The sequence below is a fragment of the Notolabrus celidotus genome, chromosome 10, assembly GCF_009762535.1.
Source record: "Notolabrus celidotus isolate fNotCel1 chromosome 10, fNotCel1.pri, whole genome shotgun sequence".
Classification (NCBI taxonomy): domain Eukaryota; kingdom Metazoa; phylum Chordata; class Actinopteri; order Labriformes; family Labridae; genus Notolabrus; species Notolabrus celidotus.
Genome location: NC_048281.1, coordinates 11,726,746 through 11,751,067, shown reverse-complemented (window position 1 = coordinate 11,751,067; position 24,322 = coordinate 11,726,746). Strand labels below are relative to the sequence as shown.

At 43.1% G+C, this 24,322-nt stretch overlaps 1 protein-coding gene across 5 annotated transcripts in view; it reads left to right on the top strand.

Annotated features, from left to right (window-relative positions):
- The window catches only part of LOC117819889 (abl interactor 2-like), a 29,249-nt gene extending 5,965 nt beyond the window's left edge, over window positions 1–23,284 (top strand). Inside the window, exons 2-12 of one of the 5 annotated variants that reach the window (XM_034693400.1) lie at window positions 4,643–4,810; window positions 10,185–10,361; window positions 10,924–10,941; window positions 11,568–11,671; window positions 14,811–14,963; window positions 17,770–17,894; window positions 18,067–18,414; window positions 18,872–19,036; window positions 19,207–19,287; window positions 19,483–19,677; window positions 20,034–23,284. In XM_034693400.1, coding sequence (XP_034549291.1) covers window positions 4,643–4,810; window positions 10,185–10,361; window positions 10,924–10,941; window positions 11,568–11,671; window positions 14,811–14,963; window positions 17,770–17,894; window positions 18,067–18,414; window positions 18,872–19,036; window positions 19,207–19,287; window positions 19,483–19,677; window positions 20,034–20,209 — 1,710 coding nt within the window. In that variant the 3' untranslated portion in view covers window positions 20,210–23,284. The remainder of the gene's footprint in view (window positions 1–4,642; window positions 4,811–10,184; window positions 10,362–10,923; window positions 10,942–11,567; window positions 11,672–14,810; window positions 14,964–17,769; window positions 17,895–18,066; window positions 18,415–18,871; window positions 19,037–19,206; window positions 19,288–19,482; window positions 19,678–20,033) is intronic. The other 4 variants (XM_034693401.1, XM_034693402.1, XM_034693403.1 and 1 more) reach the window with 4 other exon arrangements.
- The last annotated feature ends 1,038 nt before the right edge of the window (window positions 23,285–24,322 follow it).

Here is a 24,322-nt window from a genome sequence, read left to right as displayed (position 1 = left end):
CTCCTCAGACTCTTTCCACACAGAGCAGGTCTAGACCATACTTCTATTATTAACAAAGACCCAACACCAAGACAGGATAAGATCCAGTCCCATCTTACAGACAGGACTCAGTCTGATCTCATCTTAATCCACCATGATCAGAGCACTTTGCAGCATTTAGCAAGTTACAGTGGCAAGGACAAACTTCCTTTAACAGGCAGAAACCTCCAGCAGGACCAGACTCATGTTAGACACACATCTGCTGAGACCGAGTTGGAGAGAGGGATAGAGGGAGATGAAGAGAGAGAGAGATGTTAGTGGTGAGACGGATAGTAGTAGTTGTAGCAGCTGGAGTCTGGCACGTCCACAGCAGCAGAGATCCAGAGGAACCTACGAGACAAGGGAGCTCAGGGACTCCAGAAAGGTCTATGGTTAGTAACTTTAATGGGACGGGAAGACTTAAAGTAAGAGACAGGCAGGGAGAGGAGAGAGAGGGAAAGACAGGATCCCAGTGTGGCAGTCTAATGGTGCGTTCACACCATGAGCACGTCTGCATGTTGGGAGCGTAGTGTTCTTGAGGGGTCATAGGGCACTATGAGCTCTTTAACATCCGAAGGTGTCTGATCATTGCTAGCTTTGTAGGTCAGAAGAAGGATTTTAGTATCACGTCCACCACGCTATGTGGCTCCGTTAATGTTTGCATGCACAACTCTCAGCAGAGATAGAAAAGTATAAGAGATGATAATGTGGACTTATCGTTGGACCCTGTTTGGTTGTTTGGTTGATAGTTACTCAGACACAGTTAGATTGAACAGTCTACAGAGAAGAAAGAGTCGTTTCTGTGGAGTTTATTGTCGGAGTGAAACATGTACGTGGTTGTAAAACGTATAAACACTGTGAGTGTTTCCTGCTTCAGTCAGATAAACAAAGGAGTCAGAGTGTGAGCGCAGAGACGAGTGTGTTCATTAAAAAAGAGGTCAGAGGAATCAGAGCGTGCATATGATGAAGATCTGATCTGATTCATCTACATGAAACTCTGATTTAGAAATGAAAAAATAACAGCAGTGTGTGTGTGTGTGTGTGTGTGTGTGTGTGTGCGTGTGCGTGTGCGTGTGTGTGTCCTGTCCTCCGGCCAGAGAAGGCAGCCCTCCAACTAGGTCAGTGCTAACAGGACATCAGATGTCTGCAGAGGGACAGAAATAAGAGAAATAAGGAGGAAGTGACGAAGAGAGGGAGAAGAGGAGAAAGATGATCTGTAAGGTGTCAGAGTTTAGAGTGAGTCAGGTGTGATTACCTGCAGCCCGAGCTCAGCCACAGATTACAACGCTACCAGGACTGAGGGTGAACGTCGAAGGTAGCTTCAACATCAAACATAAACATTTATCAGAAGCAGCTGTGAGGATCTCTGTTCGTGGGGATTTTGGCGCCCCCTGTGGACAAAGTGTGCAGCACGTTGTCCCAGTTAGAACACAGGTAATCCAGAGTTTGGAGTGTTTCAGAAAAAACAGGATTTCTAAACACAGATGGTTCTGAACTTTTGGAGAATCTTTTGAATTTTGTACGTTTGTAGTTCCTGACACCGAAGATCAATCTGAAGGCTCTCTCAGAAATGAAGACTGGGTTTATAGAGGGGTTACATTACCTGATAAGAGGCTGAACATACTGACCAGACTAACAATCTCCTCCATTGATGTCAGAAGGATAGGGCTGGAACCAACGACGGTTCTGATAGTCGACTAGTAAAAACGACTCTTCTAAACCCTAAACATGCGGTTAAAGATCTAAACTCATGTTAGACACATCATTTAGTTTCTAATGTGTTGCATGGTTAAAGTTAGCTCCACTGTTTGGTGGTTGGAAAGGAGGAAGACAAAGATAAAGTGTCAACAGGTTAAGATTCTAAGCATAAACTCCCACAGAGTGTCTCTAACCCCGAAAATCCCCAGGATGCGTGTGCGCCGCGTTCCGTCAGCGACACGGCTTTGTACGTCCGAGGGCTTGTGCCCTGCTACATAGGACGCGTGTTTGGAGCGTAGCGCCAGCTCAAAGCAGCCAGGATCAGCTGTGTCGAAATAGACTCAAAGCATATCTCTGGCGGAGCGGCGTGGGGGCACGCTCCCGAGACAGAGCTGAGACGTGCCGCGGCGCTCCCTGTGAACCCTAGAGCATTGACTAGAATTGAATCGTATCGGCTGCACCATGTGCGGCGCAGACATAACACGGCGCAGACGTAACACGGCGCAGACGTAATACGGCGCAGATGTAACGCGGCGCAGACGTGACGTAACGTAACGCAACTCAACGCATCCTGTGGATTTTGGGGGTAACTTTGGACCGTTAAAATGTCTGTCATCATGTCTTCTTATCAAACGCTCAAGCATTACAGACATACTTCAAATAAAAGTGAAGTTCAGTTTTGCAGATCTTGCAGGTCGCTCTTTTCTTTGCAGAAGATGCAAAGATATTTGACAACTTGATGGTGATGTTTACTTGTCGTTTCCCGGTCGATGTTACGCACGTGCTACGTGTAGCAAAGATAATGAGGATGCAAGATGTCTCACTCCTCAGAAATTCAACTCAGGAAAACGATTGCCCGTCTGCATACAGCATGAAAACATGCCATGACATCACCAACGACTCATCAACTTTCACATTCATAGGCGACTTATTTTGTCGTCGATTTTGGTTGACTATGTTGACGAGTCATTGCACCTCTACAGAAGGCGTGGCTTTATTTTATATCAGAACTAAACTCCTCAGATTCAGCATCCACACTGAGATTTATCTCTCAAATTTTAAGTGCAGTTTTTTTAATTTCAGTGTCAGAGAAGTTGAAATGAGATTCTCCCTAAATGTTTAACTTAAGATGGAGAAATTATTAAATTGTTCAAGTCTGACTGAATGTAGGGTTGTGGGTCACTACGACTGTGTGTGTGTGTGTGTGTGTGTGTGTGAGTGTGAGTGTGTGTGTGTGTGTGTAATTATCTTGTCGGTGTATGTCAGAGAGACACGGTGGTGTCAGTGTGTTTCACATCAACCTCAGGCATGAATGAGTTAGCACTGACCTACATCATGCTTCAGCAAACACACACACACATACACACACACACACACACACACACACACACACACACACACACACACACACACACACACAGACACACATGTTAAAATCAGTATCTATATTATGTACTCGTACAGTAAACTCACACACAGATAAATGTAATCACACACGTGGTTACACAAAAACTGATGCATGCTGACAAATGCAGTCATGCAACCACCTCACACACACACACACACACACACACACACACACACACACACACACACACACACACACACACACACTCGTGATATCTGTGGTTAAATGCTGAATGTGATGTTTGAGCTCTCTGTGTGTTTCTGCTGCTGAGGTCGGTCACAGGTCAGCACGCTGACTTTATCATACTGTGTTCGAGGAGGACGTGTTCAACATATTAAGATATCATATTTCAAAGTCTTTAGAAACGACCAGCCGGCTGTTTAACAGACAGATACATGGACAACCTGTATTTAAGCAGAACGAATGCTGAGCTGAACGGTGCTTTTGGTGCCAACAAATCACGTATTGGGGCCAAAAAATACCGGTTCTCGATACCCATCCATACGGCAGAGTATTTAAATTATTTGAGTTTTAGTTCATAGATGTCTTCTTAAAAAAATGTCTTCCTATAGCTCCTTCTTGTACTAGAACTACCGGTACAGTAGTTGGGCTCAGTACTCAGTGATTTTGGCGTTTGTGAGGTACGAACCTGCTTCACCTGGAGTCGTTTCATCACCTCTGCTGGTCATATGTCTTAAACTGAGGAGTGTTTTTAATCACAGCAGCCCCACATGAAAAGTATCTACTTAACGCTACAGCACCGTTTTTTAAAAAGTGGAGATGACCTAACAAACTTTTAAAAGTGCTGCCAGTCACTGTATATCCCAGCATGCTTTGCACAGAGAAGCACCTGCTCGCAGTGAACAATGAGTTGGGGGAAATGTTCAATGGTGTCCTGTGATGTAGTTGGCATAGCCACATTTTCTGGGTTTAATACAGTAACAATAAAACACCCTCTGCATTATATACAGATGTATTAGTTGCTCCAGTGTAAAAGATGCTGCTGACCTTTTAGAGGACAAAAAACGTTTAAAAATTGAGTCTTATTCTCTGAATGTTGGAGTACTTTCAAATGTTTCACTCAAAGCTTTGTGCATCAATCCACCGAAACTCAAGAGGGCTTTTATTTCCAAACAGACAAAACGTTGAGTTCATATGTGTGTTTTAAATAGTGTTGTAAAGAACCTTTTAAAACAGGACTCTTTTTACTTTAATGTGATGAATATACTAATGATAGGGAGGAAGATACAAAGGCCTGCCTCTGACATAAGCCTGCTTCAAATAAAGGTCTTTTACTGTATGCAGGTGAGGTAATAACTTGCTTAAAGTTCTTCACAGACACACTGAGCTCTCACAGGATGTCATGAGTTGATCTTGATGTTTGATAAAACAGGAACATGTGAATATTAAGACCTTTTAGTACAATGCCAGTGAAATGTTACCTCATGTGATGTGATCTCATCTTCTGTTTGAGTGTGTGAGTAACATGTTGGACCCTGTGTCTCTGTCTCCCTGCAGTCAGCAGACAAAGAGCAAGCGCTGGAGGAGACCAAGAGCTACACCACCCAGTCTCTGGCCAGCGTGGCCTACCTCATCAACACGCTCGCCAACAACGTGCTGCAGATGCTCGACATCCAGGCCTCGCAGCTCCGTCGCATGGAGAGCTCCGTCAACCACATCTCACAGGTCTGCAGACGACGACACCGACACGTATCCCTGAAGTCCCAAACTCTTCTGTTTTTATAATTTACACAAAGTTTATAATATTCTCCTCAACATGTAATCTGTGAGGATGCATGGAAAGGTTGAAATTGTATGTGCTGTTTTACATAGTGAGAGGGTGAATCATGCATGAGAGCACACTACATGTGGTCATGAATGCACACAGGCTCATTTATGTGCAGTGTCGTGCTCATCACACTTGGGTGCAGCGGCCCAGAATTCATCTCTGGAGGACGTTGCTCTTAAAATATCCCCGAACATGCAACAATCATAAACTGCAGAGAAGAGTGTTAGTGCATAAACATGTTGTCTTTGTTTCCCTCTCTGCGTATCTCTCAACGTGTTTTCCTCTAAACACTCTGCCGTGTTTGTGTCAGACTGAGCTTTCTGCCTTAGAAGAGGAACCTGCTCATGTTGTGTTTAACAGAGCAGTTAAACAGACACTCAGGTGAAACGTGCATTTATTTATGAGACTGATAGTAAGTTCTTCTGCACTTCACCGCCTGAAAACATCACGGTTATATTTCTGAAGCATGTCTTATAAATACTGCAAACAGGAGGAAACAGCTAACCTGACTTTAAAGGTGACACATCATGCAAAATTGACTTTTTAATGGTTCTCTACCTGAAATATGTTTCCCTGGCATGTCTACAAACCCCCCGAAAATGAAAAAAATCCATTCGGCCCCTGTTCTGGTTTCTCCACCTTTCTGTAAATGTGTGCTGAAACGAGCCGTTTCAGTTTTCACTGTTTTTCATACATCACAACGACATCCGGTCTGTAGCGGAAGTCAGGGCTCGGAGCTTGTTCAGCCCATAGACTGTATAAAATACAACTCAACTCCTCCTCCATTTTTCATAACCTGCACACATGTGCTAACAAGGAGCTTAGGAGGGAGGCATGCTAGTTGTTGGCTGTCTTAATAAACACAAATGTCGGTTTTACTCCCCAGAGTAAAGAGCAGATTTGAAGATCTAGTGGATGATTTTTATTTTTCATGGAAAAGTGCTCGCGCTAGTTAGCATAGCCACATAGCTACATGTTCGTCGCTGTGTACCGAGACACACGTCTACATACTGACAAATAAAACAACAAGAAGCACTAAATCTGTGACCAATCGTTCAGAAAGGTCCTGCTACAGGCGCCTCTCCATCAGGATCATATTCTGGATCAGATTCAGAGGGTTGAAGTAACGCGATCTGTGAGCAGCCGTGTATATTCAGCCAACATGTAAACATTAGATCAACGTGCTGGAGAGGCGAGGCCACATCCACATCCTGAGGGGGCGTGGTCAGAGAGCTCATTCTCATTTAAAGGCACAGACACAGAAAACAGCCTGTTCTGAGCAGGGCTGAAAAAGAGGGGTTTACAGGCATGCCAAAATCTGATTTCAAAGTGTTTTTTTGAGTATAAACTTCAGATACATGTTTTGGGGACCTCTTAGACCGATATATTTTGATGAAAAAGAGCATTATATGTCACCTTTAATGAACCAGTATGTCTGAAATGTACTGACTAACATGTTATGTAAGAGATAATGTATGGTTAGTAGGCAGTTATGGGAAATATTCCACGTCAGTTAGCACTCCATGGTGATGGATTCTTATCTGCCTGTTGCTGTGGATTTTACATGAATCGGCCTCATTCAGCTCTCCTTCTTCTCTGAGCTCTGCGGTTCACACACCTTTAAAAATAAACAAATGTCACAACTTTGAACCCTGCTGCTATCATCACCAACACTCCTGGTTTAAGTTTCTTTGTAGAGAACGCTAACCTAAAGTTTCTCTCACCTGCTCCACTCATTGATAATATTGCTGGACAGGATCCAATATGATGGTGTCATCAAGCAGAAGCTAAATGTGTCTGAACCATAGACTGTATAAAATATGGACGTAGTATCCGTGACGTCACCCATCTGTTCCTGAGAGCTGTTTTGAAGCCAATCGACGGCGGCAGCCATATTGGAAATGTGGAACTCAACCAGGCAGAGTGTTACGTAGTGTGAGCCTCCTAGCCAACAGCTATGTGTTCCCGACTGGGAGTCATGTCAGTCTTGTCCTTATTTGGGCAAAAGCTTGAAATCTTAATATCTTCAGAACCGTCACGTTAGAAAAAAATTCACCCCCATACAGTGTGTGCCGATAGAGAGATTAGCTACGTAGGGCCAAGCCGTTTTTTGAACCAGGCTGTAAACATGTTTAATAATGCTGTAAAGATCGTCTTTTTCCAATTCATGTCTATGTGGTTTCTGGTGTTTCTGCAGCCAGCCTCAAGCAGATTCTCGATGAATTGCAGTTTATAACACTTCCACATGGGCTTCATCGTTTGAGACCAGAGGTTGCTGCTTGGTCTGAACTCTTTTCTGTGGATTATTTTGACATAACGTGTGATCAGTTTGTCTTTGGTGTTGCTCATGTTAGTGAAAGTTAATAACCGTCGTCAAGGGGTTTGACCAATCAGAATCAAGCATCTTACACAGCCGGAAGATCAGTAAGAGAGCCGGGTAATAAGACTTGTTTATTTGATGCTTTACAGCCACATGATGTTGTTTCTTTGAGGTGGTTTGCTGGGTGTTTCCTTAATAAGCTGCAGTAACTCGATGACTTCATCTGTGAAATCAACAGAAACTACATTCAGGATTTAGCAGGTGAAGGTGTTACAGAAGAGATAGTTCTTGTAAAGTGATTCTGTTGATCTCTGAGTATTTGTGAGCATCTATTTGTGATCAGGATGATGAACCGGAGGACTCGTGAGGATCTGAAACTGTGGGTTGAATGCTGCAGCATGAAGTCACAGGTTGTTGACCTGACAGGTGAAAAACATGAAACCTCTCTCCTCATGACATCTCTCACTTTGAATACTTCCCTTCATGGTGTCTCAGTTAGAGTTTTCACTGACTTTATGTGATGTAACGTCCTCAAAAGGTGCAGAAACCTGATAATCAGACTTCTAAACGTGGCTCTGAAGATGATCTGGACACTAAGCGTACCTTCAGTCCCGCTCAGCTGCCAGGTGATGATTCTCAGACTAAATATAAACATCTCTGTGCTCTCTGAAGTCCTCCGTCATCAGCAGACCTTCACACCGAGGTGTGTGGGTGCAGAGTGTTGTGTAAGTCTGATCACATGATCCCTCACTGCGCCGTGCCTTCACACCTACAGGTGGATTTATTTATCACACAGCTGAAACACAAAAAGAAGAGTTTCTCAGCGTTTCTCCTCTTTCACTCACTCTCCTGTAAACGTCAGAGACACACATCGCCCCTTAGCGCTCTCAGAAACACGACCTGAGCCTCACATCAGTTTTGATTTTGTGTTTCCTTTGCTCCCTGCAGCTGCGTCCAGAGTCTTTTATATTCCTCGATGTCCTCACATTCATGCGAACATAGCGAGCTGCTCCGTGCTCTCTGTACCCAGATTCATTATTTAACACCGACTGAAGAGGAAGAAGTGTTTTCATTCATAAAACAAACCCACAGCAGTCCTCAGAGGAGCACAGTCGTACTTTTGGACGGCACAGTGGCTCCCTCTCTCCTCCACAGACCTCCACACAATCAGAAACTCTGCAGGCAGAATAATGAGACGCTCGGCTGTCCGTGCTGCGAGGCCTGATCTGTGATTGCACGGCGTTATTGCTGCTTTCTGTTCTCTCACATCTGTTATGTAGGCGACTGTGTGGAACTGTGAGGCTCCTCTCATACAGAGTCCCTCTGAAATAATCCTTTATCATCAGCTCTGAGTTTAACGCTGCAGAAACCTGCAAACAAAGACGATCTGTGAGAGGAGGACGGACCCGGCTCAGACTCATACACAAGGATTAATGACGACATGTAGACGTGTTGACTTCAAACATGGACCCTCTTATTTATGGAACTTGATTCATTTAAAGTTTAAAGTCTCCGCTCTGTGATCCAGACACAAAACGTTCCTTTCTGTCCTCAGAGAGAATCCTAAAACAGGTTAAAAAGTTTTAGGTCTCTGCTCCTGCAGCCTGGACTCTGCTGCAGGAGGGTTTGGGTCTCTTTAGAAGTTTTTAAAAGCAGGTTGAAGGTGTTGGAGGAAGATGCATCAGCCTGTAGAAGCTTTGATTGATGACTTCCTGTCATCTGATCCAGGATGTGTTGACGTGTTTGTGTTGTGTGTCTGTAACTCTGTTGGAGCGTGCTGCTGCTGACCTCGGCCGGGACGAGGAGATTTCTAATTTCAACAAGGTTTTTTGCTGATTAAATGAAAATTAAATTAAAGAACAAAAAATGTTTCTTAAATGTTTAAGACAAATACATACATATTAATTAAATATTAAAATAGTTTCATTAAAGCTCCTGTGGGGAACTTTTGGTTTATGTTGAGTTTGGTGCCCCCTGTGGACAAAGTAGTGCCTCTCATCCAAGGGAGAGGTTCCGGTGGCTGGTGGTGAGGCTTTCAGCAAGGTGACTGCCCCCTGGTGGCTGGCTGCAGTATAGGTCAAAAAATCCGTCTCCCCCATTCATTTGACCCATTCATTATTAAAAAAATAAATACACATCGTACGAATGTTTCTCACATCCGTATGCTGTGGTGATATGTAGTTAGTATTTGAGTGTTTTGTGTCCAAGGCCTCTTTTTCCTGAAAAGTTTCTTTTTCGTTAGTTATTAGAGTTTAAAAAACGGGGTTTTACTTCCGGGTTTGCTTTGTTTCACAGCCGCCGTAGAGTGAAACTTCAAAGGACACACAGCGACTTGTGACGCTACGCTGTAGGGCGGAGCTTATTACAGTGGCTTCACAGGCTCTGGCTGCACAATGGCGGCGCCCAGGAGCGGGATTTTTTGGCTTCAGAACCGTACAACGGGAAGAGGCGGAGCAACGCTGTCTATTTTTATTTACAGTCTATGCTCTCATCTCTTTGCTGATTCTGTCATGTTTATGAGTAAATGTTTATTAATAATCCTCCAACACTCCCGCTCTCTGATGTCAGTAATAACTCAGTCCCCCTCCTCTTCTCGCTCCGACAGCTTCAAAGCCGTGATGTGTCTGATCTCAGGTGTGTTTACAGGTTTAATCCCTGCAGTTACGTTTCTATAAAATAACTCTAAAACACATAATCAACACGTCTCCCTTCTGAGGTCACGCTGCGAGAACATTCACCAAAAATACCCTCCATGTGAGAGCAGAAAAACGGTGTGAAGGAGGGGATTCGCTCACCTGTCTCTCTATGAACACACGTCGAGTTTATCTGACTGTAAATGAAGAAGGGCGTCTGTCTGTGTGTTTTATTTTGTAAGTCTCAAAACTTCCTGTGTTTGATTTTCTTTTAACCTGAGAACACAAACAAGCCTCTGTGTGTGTCTCTGCTTTCAGACGGTGGACATCCACAAAGAGAAGGTGGCGAGGAGAGAGATTGGCATCCTCACCACCAACAAGAACACGACACGCTCTCATAAGATCGTAGCCCCGTCCAATCCGGAGAGACCAGTCCGCTACATCAGGAAACCCATCGACTACGGCGTGCTGGACGACATCGGACATGGAGTCAAGGTGGAAGACAAACACAGTTAGCAATCTGAAACAATCTTTACTGTCTTTACATAAAGACACTGAGACTAAACTGATGCAAGTTTGAGCAGATAGTTTGTGTCCTGTAGATCACAGCGTGAAACTCTGACTCCACGTGTGTGTGTGTGTGTGTGTGTGTGTGTGTGTGTGTGTGTGTGTGTGTGTGTGTGTGTCTGTGTGTGTGTGTGTGTGTGTGTGTGTGTGTGCTCTCTTTGTTCGCAGCCTCTATGAGACTCATTAAAAATGTAGTGCATGCTTTAAGTCGTGTAGGAGTCGCTGTAACTGTAGGACTCTGTGTGTTACCAAACTGATTTACTGAAGAGCAGCTTGACATTTAGTTCCTCACAGAGCTCCTCCCTCTGACTCAGACTCTCTCTCTCTCTCTCTCTCTCTCTCTCTCTCTCTCTCTCTGTTTCTCTGTTTCTCTGTTTCTGTGTTTTAAGGATGAACATGTGTGCAAGCTGCTTTGACACTAACCTGTAGACTGCTTCTCTCCCCTTCTGTCTCTCTCCTCTTCTCTTTTTGCTGTCATTGATGTGTTTAGTGGTTGTTGAGGTTCAAGGTAAGGATGCACGACACACCTGCACCAAAACACAAGAACAAACAGAGTCCTGTGTAGCTGAGGAGGAAAGAATAACACTAACAAGGTGCACGAACATGCAGCAGCTCTGGTTGCACACTCAGCTCTTGGTCTGCAGCCGTTTGGTGCAACTTCCCACAATTTTAATCTGACAAAAATGAATCGGATGAATGTAGAGATCTGAATTTTGAGCTCTCTCTGACTTTACGTCGTCTCGTCTGACACTTTTAGTCCATGCAGACTTCACGCTGCATGTTCACAGTAAGAGTTATTGAAATGATCTTTACTCTGCAGCATACGTGAGGAGGAGCTGCTCAGTCTGCTGTTCTTATGGATGAAGTCTTTTAAATCTAGCCTCCAAAGTCCTCCTCACCTGGAACCTGCTCTTGTTTCTTTAAAGCTCAGGATGCCTCTCGAAGATTTTCTACATTCCGAACATTAAGGACCGTCTCCTCTTAGTGCATATCACACAGTTTGGCTCTTTGACTCTAATAGTATAAAATGAGGTTAAATTTAAAAGCTGATGATGCATTCAGGGACTGCTGGTGATGCGTTCAGGGAATGCTGATGATAGGTTCAGGACTCACCTTTGGTTTGTGTCTCTGCAGGTGAACGGGCAGCAGAGCATGAAGCTCGGAGGAAGTCTCTCCAGGTCCAACCCCCCCACACAGAAACCACCAAGCCCTCCGAGGGCCGGCAAGGGCATCTTAGGGTGTGTACCAAGACCTAACACACTAACACACACGCACACACACACACACACACACACACACACACACACACACACACCCCCACACCCACACACACACACACACACACACACAGCCTCCATCAAGTGTTTGTCTGTTGTCATGGTTTCAGGGGGATGAAGTTGTGTTTCAGGTCAGACACGCCCACCTTCACAGGAGCACAGATGTGGAGTGTGTTTGTGTGTGTCTTTATTTGGGAGGTCGGAGCATCCTGTTGTGAGCGTCGAGCACAGATTAGACCAGGCAGAGAGGGATGACATCACACACACACAAACACACACTCTGCTCGGAGCAGGAATAACGTCATTGGTTGTGAAAGCTCGTTGTGTTCTCTCCCCTCAAACATCTAGGTCACCCAGCTGCTCTCCTCCTCCTCCTCCTCCTCCTCCTCCTCCTACTCCTCCTCCTCCTCCTCCTCATCTTCATCTCCCTTTTTCTGTTTAATTCTTCTCTCTGTTTCTCTCACTCTTTATCTTTTTCTCACTTAAGCCCCAGCTCCCTCTCTCTCTCTCTCTCCTCCTGACCCTCACCTCTCCCTTTCCCTCTCTCTTTTTTATCCTACAGGTGTTGATTTGAGGATGGATTACCTGCCAGACCCTTTGAAGTTAGACTTATTGTGTGTGTGCATGTTGTATTTTTATTTAAGGATATCCTTCAGAGACATTATTACGGCCACTAAAAAACTCAACCTGCATACATGGAAAGTAAACAGAAAGATCGATATCAGCTGCTGAATTCAACAAAATGCAAGCACGTGTTCAGAGAGGAGCAGGAGGAAGTATAATACTGTTTTTACTACTTTTCAAAAACTATCACATTAGATCAGAATAACCATAAAGAAGAGTGGAATCTATCTCTCCATCTTCCTCAAAAACTCAAACAGATGGAGCATTTCTTTATTTCAGGCTTATGACAGTCAGAGTGTGTTTATGTTTCTGTGTGTGTTTTTGTGTTTGTGTGTGTGTGTGTTTTTGTGTGTGTGTTTTTGTGTTTGTGTGTGTGTGTGTGTGTGTGTGTGTGTGTGTGTGTGTGTGTGTGTGTGTGTGTGTGTGTGTGTGTGTGTGTGCATGCTCAGGCAAGTGTATGAGCTAAAGAGCCAGCTGGCCTCTCACCACCTGAACCCCCCGTCGTTCTGTTCCTTCCTGTTTCCTGTTTATTACCTGCTGATCGGCCGGCTGTTTGCAGACCGACCCTCTGAACTGTGTGCCAAAATTTCCTCCACGCTGACGGTGCCAGCACACCTGAAGTTTAATAAACATGTAAATAAAGTTTAATGAACGGACGAATAAAAAAAACAGGTATAGGGTTTGTAGAAAACATGAGAGAGTGTTTGGAGTCTAAGGGAGAGAGGGACAGAAGCAGCTCAGCAGAGAGCTGGAATGAGGGATTGGACAACACGCCAAGTACGCCTGTTCCTCCATCTCTCTCTCTCACACACACATACACACACACACACACACACACACACACACACACACACACACACACACACACACACACACACACACACACACACACACACACACACACACAAACACACACAAACACACACACACAAATATAAACACACAGCAGTGAGTTGGCATCACGCTTCAATAGAAGGCCAAGTCCTTCTGTCATCACACACACAAACACCACCACTCCAGTTTCACACACTCTCTCTCTTTTTTTATAATTCCTGTTTTTTAATCAGCCTCTGGTCCACATGATTGTGATGTCTAAATGTTTCTCTCTCAGACATTGTGAGTCTCAGAGTTAAACTCGTGTCTATGCCTGGTCGTCCTTTGAGTGGTTTTTGCTCGTCATTGGTCTTCTTATGGCGTGTTTTAATCTGAGACGTTGTTTCTTTGTCCTGTTCCTGAACAGCTCTGTGATGCTGGAAGAGACGCACTTCTCCAAAAATACACACTGACCTTTAACCGTGACCTTAACAGATTTCTCTTTTCCCCTTAAAGCAAGACGACGACACAGTTAAACCTTTTTATTCCTACGTGCTGTGATTCTTTATGCTCCCTGATACCTTAAAGTCCAGAACCTCTGAACTATAACTTTTTTTCAGATTATATCCTCTTTGTGCTGTTACAGAAAGTGAGCTACAGTGCCCTCTTGTGGACACTCACACATTAACTACAGTTATAATCAGCTGAATTGACTGTGTCTGAATTCTGAAGTTTAAATCCATAGTACAGACTTAAAGAAGTCCTGATGGCTCTATATGACCTACAAAAGCAAGCGGGAATCAGGACGAATAGTCTCTATGTTGTTATTTTTAATCATGTGAAAATGCAAAAAAACTGCAGTTCATCAAGTGTCCACTAGAGTCTGGCTCCTAAAGCTTCAGAAACCATATACACACCCATTCAAAGAGATGATCTTTACAGCAGAAATAAACATATCTACAGCCTGGTTCAAAAACAGTTCAGTCCTGAATAGCTCATTTCTCTATCAGCACACACTGTACGGGGGTCAATTTTTGTATAACTTGTTAGTTTTGAAGATATTAAAGGTACACCTTTTGCCTAAATAAGGGCATGGCTGACTTGAGTGACAGGTTGGAACACTATAGCTGTTAGCGAGGAGGCTAAAGGCCCGCCTCAACTCCACCTCTTTGCTTCTTGTTAGGTCAACCGAAGTCAGATTAAGTCCGATTTCAATATAGGATTTGTTTGGTTTGAAAACACGACTTTAAAGACAAGATCAGAGAAGACCTAAAATAAGAAGCTTTGTCCACAGGGGGCACCAAAAACTAACAGAAACCAAACGTTCCTAAGTATAAAACAGTTGCTTCCTTGACTCCTTCTGTGTTTTTACATGGCAGTTACAGTCTTGACGTATGACAGACTGTAACTTCTGAGGACGATCATGTTTAGTAAACACTCACCTGATGTTAATTTAAACGGCTCCACACTCTGATTGGAGCACCTGACGTAGATTCACCTTAGCCCTTCCCTGCCTGAAACCAGTGAGACAAGACGACAGAAATATTCAAAAATACAGACAGAGATTATTAAGCCCTTCAAAGATGCTGTGAAGTCAATGATTTAATAATTCAGATGTTTCAGAATAAAATAATTTTGATGGATGATGTACTTGCATGTACAGGAAGAACTCCCCCTACAGGACACTGGAGCCGGTGCGCCCTCCAGTGGTGCCTAATGACTACGTCTCCAGCCCCACCCGAAACAACACGGCTGTAGGACAGCTTCCCAGTCCGGTCCGTACTGCCACCTTAAACCACCGACCCAGAACTTACAGGTAGACCGGTCAGAGGGGAAACATGGCCGCCGGAGGGGGACTCAATGCCTTCTTCGTTCTCATTCATTCCTCATGCTTTTCTCCTCTTTGTTTCTTTGTTCCTGGCTGATCTATCATTGTACGGAGGGTGACTGAGCAGGAGCAAATATTAAGAAAGATTTATAAAACATATTTATTTTAACCAGTTTTTGGAGCTAATTTCTATAGAACTGATGTCAGGCTAGCTGATAACCTTTGTTTTCAGTCCTTAAGCTAAGCTAAGCTAACCAGCCAACAACTCTAAAGAATTTTAAAGAGACACTTAGTGATGACAGTGTTTCAAATATCTGTTGTATTCGCTCGTGTTTTCTCACCTCCCTCCAGGCTTCAGAGTTAAGTCTGCTTCCTCACACATCCCTCTGCTGTGACTTCTCAATGTGTGAAATCTGCTGCTGTGTTTTTTCTGTGCCCAAACCGTCGTCTGTGCTAAAGTAAAGCACGAAGACTCTGAGTCTAACCCTCTGCTTTCATCCTCACAGCTTCAACTAACCGACCGTCTCATCCTTCATCCTCTCATTCAAAGTTTGAACATTTCTCTGTGATTTGAGTGAGCAAACAGAGGTGTTGGTGTGCTGGATGGGAAAGAGAAAAAGACTGTTAATGCATAGCTTTTCAATTAATACACTTCTAACTACTCACTGTACCTTTAAATACTACACCTGTACCTTTAAATACCACACACTACCTTTAAATACTACACCCTGTACCTTGAAAAACCACACACTACCTTTAAATACTACACACTACCTTTAAATACTCCACACTACCTTTAAATACTACACACTGTACCTTTAAATACTACACACTACCTTTAAATACTACACACTGTACCTTTAAATACTACACACTGTACCTTTAAATACTACACACTGTACCTTTAAATACTACACACTACCTTTAAATACTACACACTGTACCTTTAAATACTACACACTGTACCTTTAAATACTACACACTGTACCTTTAAATACTACACACTACATTTAATTACTACACCCTGTACCTTTAAATACTACACACTGTACCTTTAAATACTACACACTACATTTAATTACTACACACTGTACCTTTAAATACCCCACACTACATTTAATTACTACACCCTGTACCTTTAAATACTACACCTGTACCTTTAAATACCACACACTACCTTTAATTACTACACACTGTACCTTGAAAAACCACACACTACCTTTAAATACTACACACTGTACCTTGAAAAACCACACACTACCTTTAATTACTACACACTGTACCTTGAAAAACCACACACTACCTTTAATTACTACACCCTGTACCTTGAAAAACCACACACTACCTTTAAATACTACACACTACCTTTAAATACTCCACACTACCTTTAAATACTACACACTGTACCTTTAAATACTACACACTACCTTTAAATACTACACACTGTACCTTTAAATACTACATACTGTACCTTTAAATACTACACACTGTACCTTTAAATACTACACACTGTACCTTTAAATACTACACACTACCTTTAAATACTACACACTGTACCTTTAAATACCACACACTACCTTTAATTACTACACACTGTACCTTGAAAAACCACACACTACCTTTAAATACTACACACTGTACCTTGAAAAACCACACACTACCTTTAATTACTACACACTGTACCTTGAAAAACCACACACTACCTTTAATTACTACACCCTGTACCTTGAAAAACCACACACTACCTTTAAATACTACACACTACCTTTAAATACTCCACACTACCTTTAAATACTACACACTGTACCTTTAAATACTACACACTACCTTTAAATACTACACACTGTACCTTTAAATACTACACACTGTACCTTTAAATACTACACACTGTACCTTTAAATACTACACACTACCTTTAAATACTACACACTGTACCTTTAAATACTACACACTGTACCTTTAAATACTACACACTGTACCTTTAAATACTACACACTACCTTTAAATACGACACATTACCTTTAAATACTACACACTGTGCCTTTAAATACTACACATAAACACCACACACTACCTTGAAATACTACATATTGTTCCTTTAAATACCACACACTGTACCTTTAAATATCACACACTACCTTTAAATACCACACACTTCCTTTACATACTACACACTGTACCTTTAAACACCACACACTACTTTTAAATACTACACATTGTACCTTTAAATACCACACACTGTACCTTTAAATATCACACACTACCTTTAAATACCACACACTTCCTTTAAATACCACACACAACCTTTAAATACTACACCCTGTACCTTTAAATGCTACACCCTGTACCTTTAAATGCTACACCCTGTACCTTAAAATGCTACACCCTGTACCTTTAAATGCTACACACTGTAGCTTTAAATCACTGAATCGGCACCCAGAATTTCAGATTGTTTAAACCATGTTCTCTGTGTATCTCAGCTCTGCTGCACATAGTTCTAGAATCTTACTCATTAAATCAGCCTCTCTGTTTACTCCTGGTCTGAAGCTGTCAGCCAATCAGATTCAGTGTTTACATTCTGTCATTGTTTCATAGCTTCTGTTATGGACATCCCTCTCACTGCTGCTTCTCTAACAGATCTCACTCTGCTGTTTCTCTTTGGCCTGAATTCATTATGTCATTACAGATATGCCAAATAAGTGCACTAACTATTATGGTGTGCTGTTGTGTGTGTGTGTGTGTGTGTGTGTGTGTGTGTGTGTGTGTGTGTGTGTGTGTGTGTGTGTGTGTACAGTGGTAGCAGTGGGGGCAGTCACCCCAGCAGCAGCAGTCGAAGCAGCAGCAGAGAGAACAGCGGCAGCGGCTGTGTGGGCATTCCCATGGCTGTGCCAACACCCTCACCGCCCTCCACCTTCCCAGGTGACACACACACGCACGCATGCACACACGCACGCACACACATGCATGGGAATGTTTGTTTATGTCATTCATGTTGTTCCAGCTTTCAGTGGACACACTTGTAATTCAGACCTTAAAAAGCACCTCTTAACTTCCTTCCTCCCTCTCCTCTTCCTCTTCCTCCTCACTGAAGTTTCCCCAACTACTGGACCTGCAAGCTCCTCCTCCACAGCTCCTAACTCCTCCCCCTCCCCTTCACCGACCCCTTCCTCCTTCTCCTCCTCCTCCTCCACTACCACCCTGACACACCCAAATGCCCCTCTGCCTCCAAGCTCCCCCTCACAGCACACTGACTCCTCCCGTCCACCCAACTCACAACCACCAACAAATGCATCCGCCGACGCCTCCCTGCCTTCTAACCCTGTCCCCAGCACGGCCGAGGTCCAATCGGGTGCTTTGCCTGCAGAACTATCTCCCCTCCTTCCTCCTGCCCCTCCTTCTCCACTGTCCTCCTCCTCCTCCTCACCACCACCTGCTGAAGGTGAGTTCTCGCCTGCCCCAATCCTGCTCTACACCTCCCTGCAACATTCAGAAACCGCTGATTGTTCCTTTAAAGTCACAAAAGAAACCTATACACTCACTGCAGTGCAGAGTTCTAGTTTCCAATGTTGGATGTTTGCAGACTTTCTGACTGGTTTGCCTGTTTGAGCAAAATACAGTAAAGTGCTCATTCATTTTAATGCATTATTCATGTTCCAGGGTTAAAGACAGAGCCCCGGAAGTAGTAAAAATATATGACAGCTTCTCTTCAGCACGCTAAGCTGTTTAACCGACATATATTTATACTACTTCTGGCCACACATGTATTATGACTTAGTTACATGTAGAAAATGACAAATGTCTGTAGTTATGTATGCTTTCTACAGTTGCATTCTGCCCCCTGCTGTATGGGAGATTGATAATCCATGCTTCACCGTCCTCCCTCTCTGCTCCTTCAGGTCCCATTGTCCCTCAGTTCTTCAGTATGAACAGGCCTCAGCCCCGACAGCAGACTCCTCAGGTGGGCGGGTCCCTGCCGTACCGTCGACCCCCCTCTGTGACCGGCCAGCCAGTCCCAGCAGAGGACCAAGTCAACGGAGGTCCGTACTACAACCAGAGCCCAGGTACAGAAATGCAAACAAACACCAGGCTGTTTTTATTCCTCATGAAATAACTGATCTCCATTTGGAAGTATAGAAATTTTCACTGTTTACCTTCACCGTTGTTAATTTTGATTATTGATGGATATAAAGGCTGATCATGTGAATAAACTCTGATCTCTGTGTGTTGGCAGCATCCCCTCCGCCCCCCTCTATCCTACAGTTCACTCCTCAGCTCCCTCTGATGGGATTCGTTGCTCGAGTTCAAGAGTCCAGTGAGTATAAATATTCAGTTTTTGAAATCATGCCTCACAGTAATTTAAAGTTGTGAAACTTTCCTTGTGAATATAGGACATCTGTTTCTGCGACTGTGAGCTACTAAAGCCATAACAATGAAAACAAAAATAACACATCCACCCAGTCCTCATCCTCAGGTCGCCTATCTCACTTCACATCTCCTCCTCCTCCAGTCTCAGACTCCTCTCCTCCTTTTACTCTTCCTCAATCTGCTCCTGCTGAGAGCCAATCAGCGCCCGAGGAGACCCCGACCACTCCTCAGCCTCCGGAGGACGGACACGAGGAGGAGGACTCGGCTGTGGTGGAGTACAACGACCCGTATGCTGAAGAAGACCCTCCATGGGCGCCCAGGAGCTACCTGGAGAAAGGTACGATGCAGAGATGCTGCAGGGTTTGATTGTTGTTGAACATTTTGCACATTTATTGTTGCACATTACATTTTTTACTTAATTTCATTTTTAATGTGCAACTATAAATGTGCAAAATTTTCAAGAACAGTACACATGAACATTTTCACATGTACTTTTTCTTATCAAATTTTAAGCAACTCTTCATGCACGTTAGAATTTTGCACATGAACATTTTTATTTACACATTTTAGCAGAATTGAGTTAGCTGCAGTGTCTTTGTTTCCTATTTAAACTCTTACTTTCAGTGTCACATGAAGAGAAAGTATCAGAGACATGTTGATCGTTAATATTTGTATGCGTTTGTCGCCCTCTAGTGGTGGCCATCTATGACTACACAGCCGACAAAGAGGACGAGCTGTCCTTCCAGGAAGGATCGATCATCTATGTCATCAAGAAGAACGAGGACGGCTGGTATGAAGGAGTGATGAACTCCACCACCGGCCTCTTCCCCGGGAACTACGTGGAGTCCATCATGCACTACGCAGACTAAGCATCGTCTTTGTGTCTGACACGTCGTCTCTCCTGCGGTTCAGGTTCAGATCTGAACCTGGAGGGGAACATCTACGAGGCTCTGTTTTTATTTAGGTTTACACTAACAGATCACGAGCAGGTCAGAGGAAAGAAATCACTGATGTTAAAGACTGTGTTCTGCTCTCTGAGCTGTTTATCCAGAAGGCCTTGCTTCTTTTCACCAAACACTGCAGATAAAGCACAGAGTGGCATCTCAAAGGTGCCACACACACCTGAACCAGACAAACGTGTGCACTTTACATTCCTCTTTTTCTGTATCACAGTAACTTTATTTCCGTGTCTTCAGAAACGACTTTACCTTTTTGAATTCACAGAATATTTCCCCCTGACTCGTCTGATTTCAGTCGTGACCGAGTTAGTAAAATGTGAACACACAGATTACGTTTGATGACATCACAATGCATTTAGTGTTGATACCATTTACTCCGTTTTTCTGCAGACCGTTCGTTCTTCTGGAGTGCATTTCCGTTGCTGGATCTATTTTTGACGTTTGCACTGTTCCTGAATCTGCAGCATTGGAATGATTTGACCTGCTGCAGCCAAAGTCTCCCTCTGATTTGATCTTTGTCCTCTTTCTGGACTCCAAACAGATAAGCTGTTTCCCCTGAAGTTATGACTTGAGATTATCTAGCAGTAAAAAGAAAGGAAGCTATACAAAAAGGCGCTTTGACAATAAAAGCTAAATACAGAGATTCTTTTTAAGCCTGTCTTTGTTTTCAGCTCCTCCTTAACCTCTCCGCCTGAACTCTAACAAACTACAACTAAACTTTATTCATTTTTAGTCAATTGAGAAACTAAACCAACAGATGATAACATGAGATCAAATATTTAATCTTTATTCACCTGTCTCCTTCCTGAATCCTCATCTCTGTGACCTTTGCCTTAAACATGTGTATTATTTTCTTGAGAGCCTTATTTTTGTTTATCTGCTAAGGAAGTAATAAGAAACGTTAAGAGGAATGATAGAGACACTAACAGTCAGAAAAGATTTAGGCAATAACACTTAAACACAGCGAAGGTTTGTGTTCACATGTGAAGTTAAAGACGTCTCACATTCTCAATCATTTGAGCCTCTGTGTGTTTTTAAAGATTGAAAGCACAAGTTATTGAAGCGTGAAAAGGACTGAAAATCTTGAACACACCCTCGAAGTTTGGCTTCACCTTTGGGGAGCTGTCATGTTGCTTGTCTCGGTCTGTGGTGGGTCCTCTGTTTTTTGTCTTCATGCACACAGCTGACAAATCTCTTCCCACATTATCGCATTGATCCACACGCTTTCTTTGCGAACCAACATGTGCAGCAATGCTTCAATAAAAGCAGAGAAGAAGAACGAAGCAAAACAAAAATCTGAACAGTTTTATGTGGAAGGAAATATTTCTAATATTTGTTAGAAATTAAAAAATCTTCTGGTGAGGTGCAGAAGGTGCAGTTCACAAAGTTTGCTGCTCTATTGATGTTGAGGCACAAACACGGCCACACAGTTCTGCACCTTGCTGTTTTGTGTCTGATTGTGGAGATGAGCTGTCGGCATCACCTCTCGCTGCTGCACAGAGCTGTGCTGCTCTCTCTCTTGCTCAGACCCGTCCACACGTTGATAAGCTGAACGAGGAGGGGACACTTCCCACAGTTTATTGATTACAGACGCTACGTGATGCACATCTCACTTTTTAAAGAGTGTCTGTAATGGCGTAATGAGCTGTTGACAGCCCCGATGTTTATGAAACATTATCTTTATTAAGAGCATCACTTCCTCCAGCTTCAACATGAATCCACAGGAAGTAGTCCTCCGTCTGCTCTCGGAGCCCGTGTTAGTCATTGTTGAAGTGGACCTGACCGAGCCGCCTTCAAGAGAGTTTGGACCTGTTGCCAGTGTTAAAGTTTACAGTGTGTTTGCTGCATGCCTGACATATAACTGACATTTTGATTATTCACAGTGGTTTTTTATATCTGTTTGATTGTTTTTATAGTTTCACCATCACGAGCGCTGACTCTCTCTGATCAGATCAAACTTGTGGTGTTTCTCTTTGGGTGGATTCTTGTGCCATATACGGATGTGTCGTGGTGTGAATGCAGGTGTGTGTTGAAGAGTGTGTACGGTGTGTGTGTGTGTGTGTGTGTGTGTGTGTGTGTGTGTGTGTGTCTGTGTCTGTGTCTGTGTCTGTGTGTGTGAGTTAACTATGAACCAAACTTTCTTTATTGACTCCTGTTGTGACTATGGACCTGAAAATAGTTTTCTTATTGTACGGTGTTTAAAGGCGTTTTAACACAAAAACCAGACTGTGATGAATTCATGAGGTTTAGAGAGAGAGCTGAGAATAACAGCCTGAGCCTCAGGGACATACACAAGAACTGAACACCGGAGCCTCTACGTTTTTCTTTGGCTCCACCCTGAAGTTCAGTTTTGCGACTTTGACTCTCAGCTGATTGATGGATAGCAATAGAACCTGGGTCACAGACGTTCTTGTTTCCCTCAGGATTACCTGTGATAACTCTGGTGACCTTCTAGCGCCATCTTCAGGTCAAAATGTTGCCACACTCTGGTTTTTGTTTTGCCTGCAGTTTCCCTTTAAACCACCCGACCTGAATAATGAAGTGAAGACTTTACAGACGAATCTCTCGGACTGATTTTACCAGAAATCTGCTCCCTGTTTCCCCCTGCTAACATTTGACTCCAGACTCCATATTTTCAAGTTTTAACATCAGACAAATGTATAAAATGTTTGATTTTGATTCTTTGTGGGGAAAATATGAAACAAAGACTTCAGCACAGAGTATTTGGCTTTCTTGGTGAATTTTTTTCACACTTACAGGTTTCTCCATCTCATTTTTGCATGACTTAATTTTTCCAACCTAAGTGAAATCAACACATTGAAGTCTGTCAGATGTCAGATTCTTCTTCTGGTTCTTTGGTTTCTCTCAGTCTGCAGATCTGTCCTGGTAGAACGTGACGTCTGGAGACAAAGTGACTGAAAGTATATCCCTCTGTTTTTGTAAGAAATCAAAAAGTGAAAGGTACTGAGTAAATGTTTAAAGGTCTAACTGTCTGTGTGGTCTCTTTCTTTCCTTCATACCCAACAAAGGAACACCATATATTTGAATCCTTGCTCATGAGGTCTGTGATAGACTTAAAGAGGTTTGAACATGTCCCATTTATAGTAAAAAAATGGAGGTATTTCCCAAGCAGCAACCTCCGGTCTAAAAATATGAGTCCAATGCGGAAGTGCTAAAAACTGCAGTTCATCGAGGATACGCTTGAGGCTGACTCCGGAAGTACCGGAAACCACATACACACCAATTTAAAAAAGACGATCTTTACAGCAGAAAGACATGCTTACAGCCTGGTACAAAAGACAAATGTAGTCTGGATAGCTCAGTTCTCAATCGGCACACACTGTAGGGGGATGATTTTTTTTCAAAAGGGGCAATTTCGAAGATATTGAGATCACAAGTCTTCCAATGAGAGGCACAGCTGACTTGATTGACAGGTGGGAACACTAGCTGTTGGCTAGGAGTCTCAAAGCCCGCCTCTTTACGTCACAATCGCTCTATGGCTGCTGACGTTGATTGGCCTCAAAACATCGCTTTAGAAACAGATGGGTGATGTCACGGATACTATGTCCATATTTTATACAGTCTATGATCCTGACTCATGAGATCTGTGATAGATTTAAAGAGGTTTGAACATGTCCCATTTATAGTTAACAGATGTAGGTATTTCCTATGAAAATGTGAGAACTCTAGCTTAAAAATTCAGAGTTAAAGGTGATGATGCAAAATGTGTTACCATCATACCTGGTCTCCCCTATATAATAAATAACTGCTTTTACATTTGGTCCACAAAAACTGAGAAAATGACTGAAATACAGTTTTAAAACTACGTAGAGATAAATATGTCTTCACATATCGCTGTTTTTGCCACTAATTATTTAAAATGAAATTAAAAACGACCGGAAACGAGCGAAAAGATACACCGGAAATAGAACGCAAAGGATTGTGGGTAACGACACAGGTTAGCTCTTGAGTTCGTTCAGTTAACGTGACTTTGGTCAGTTTTATCTTTTAAAAGTGATACTT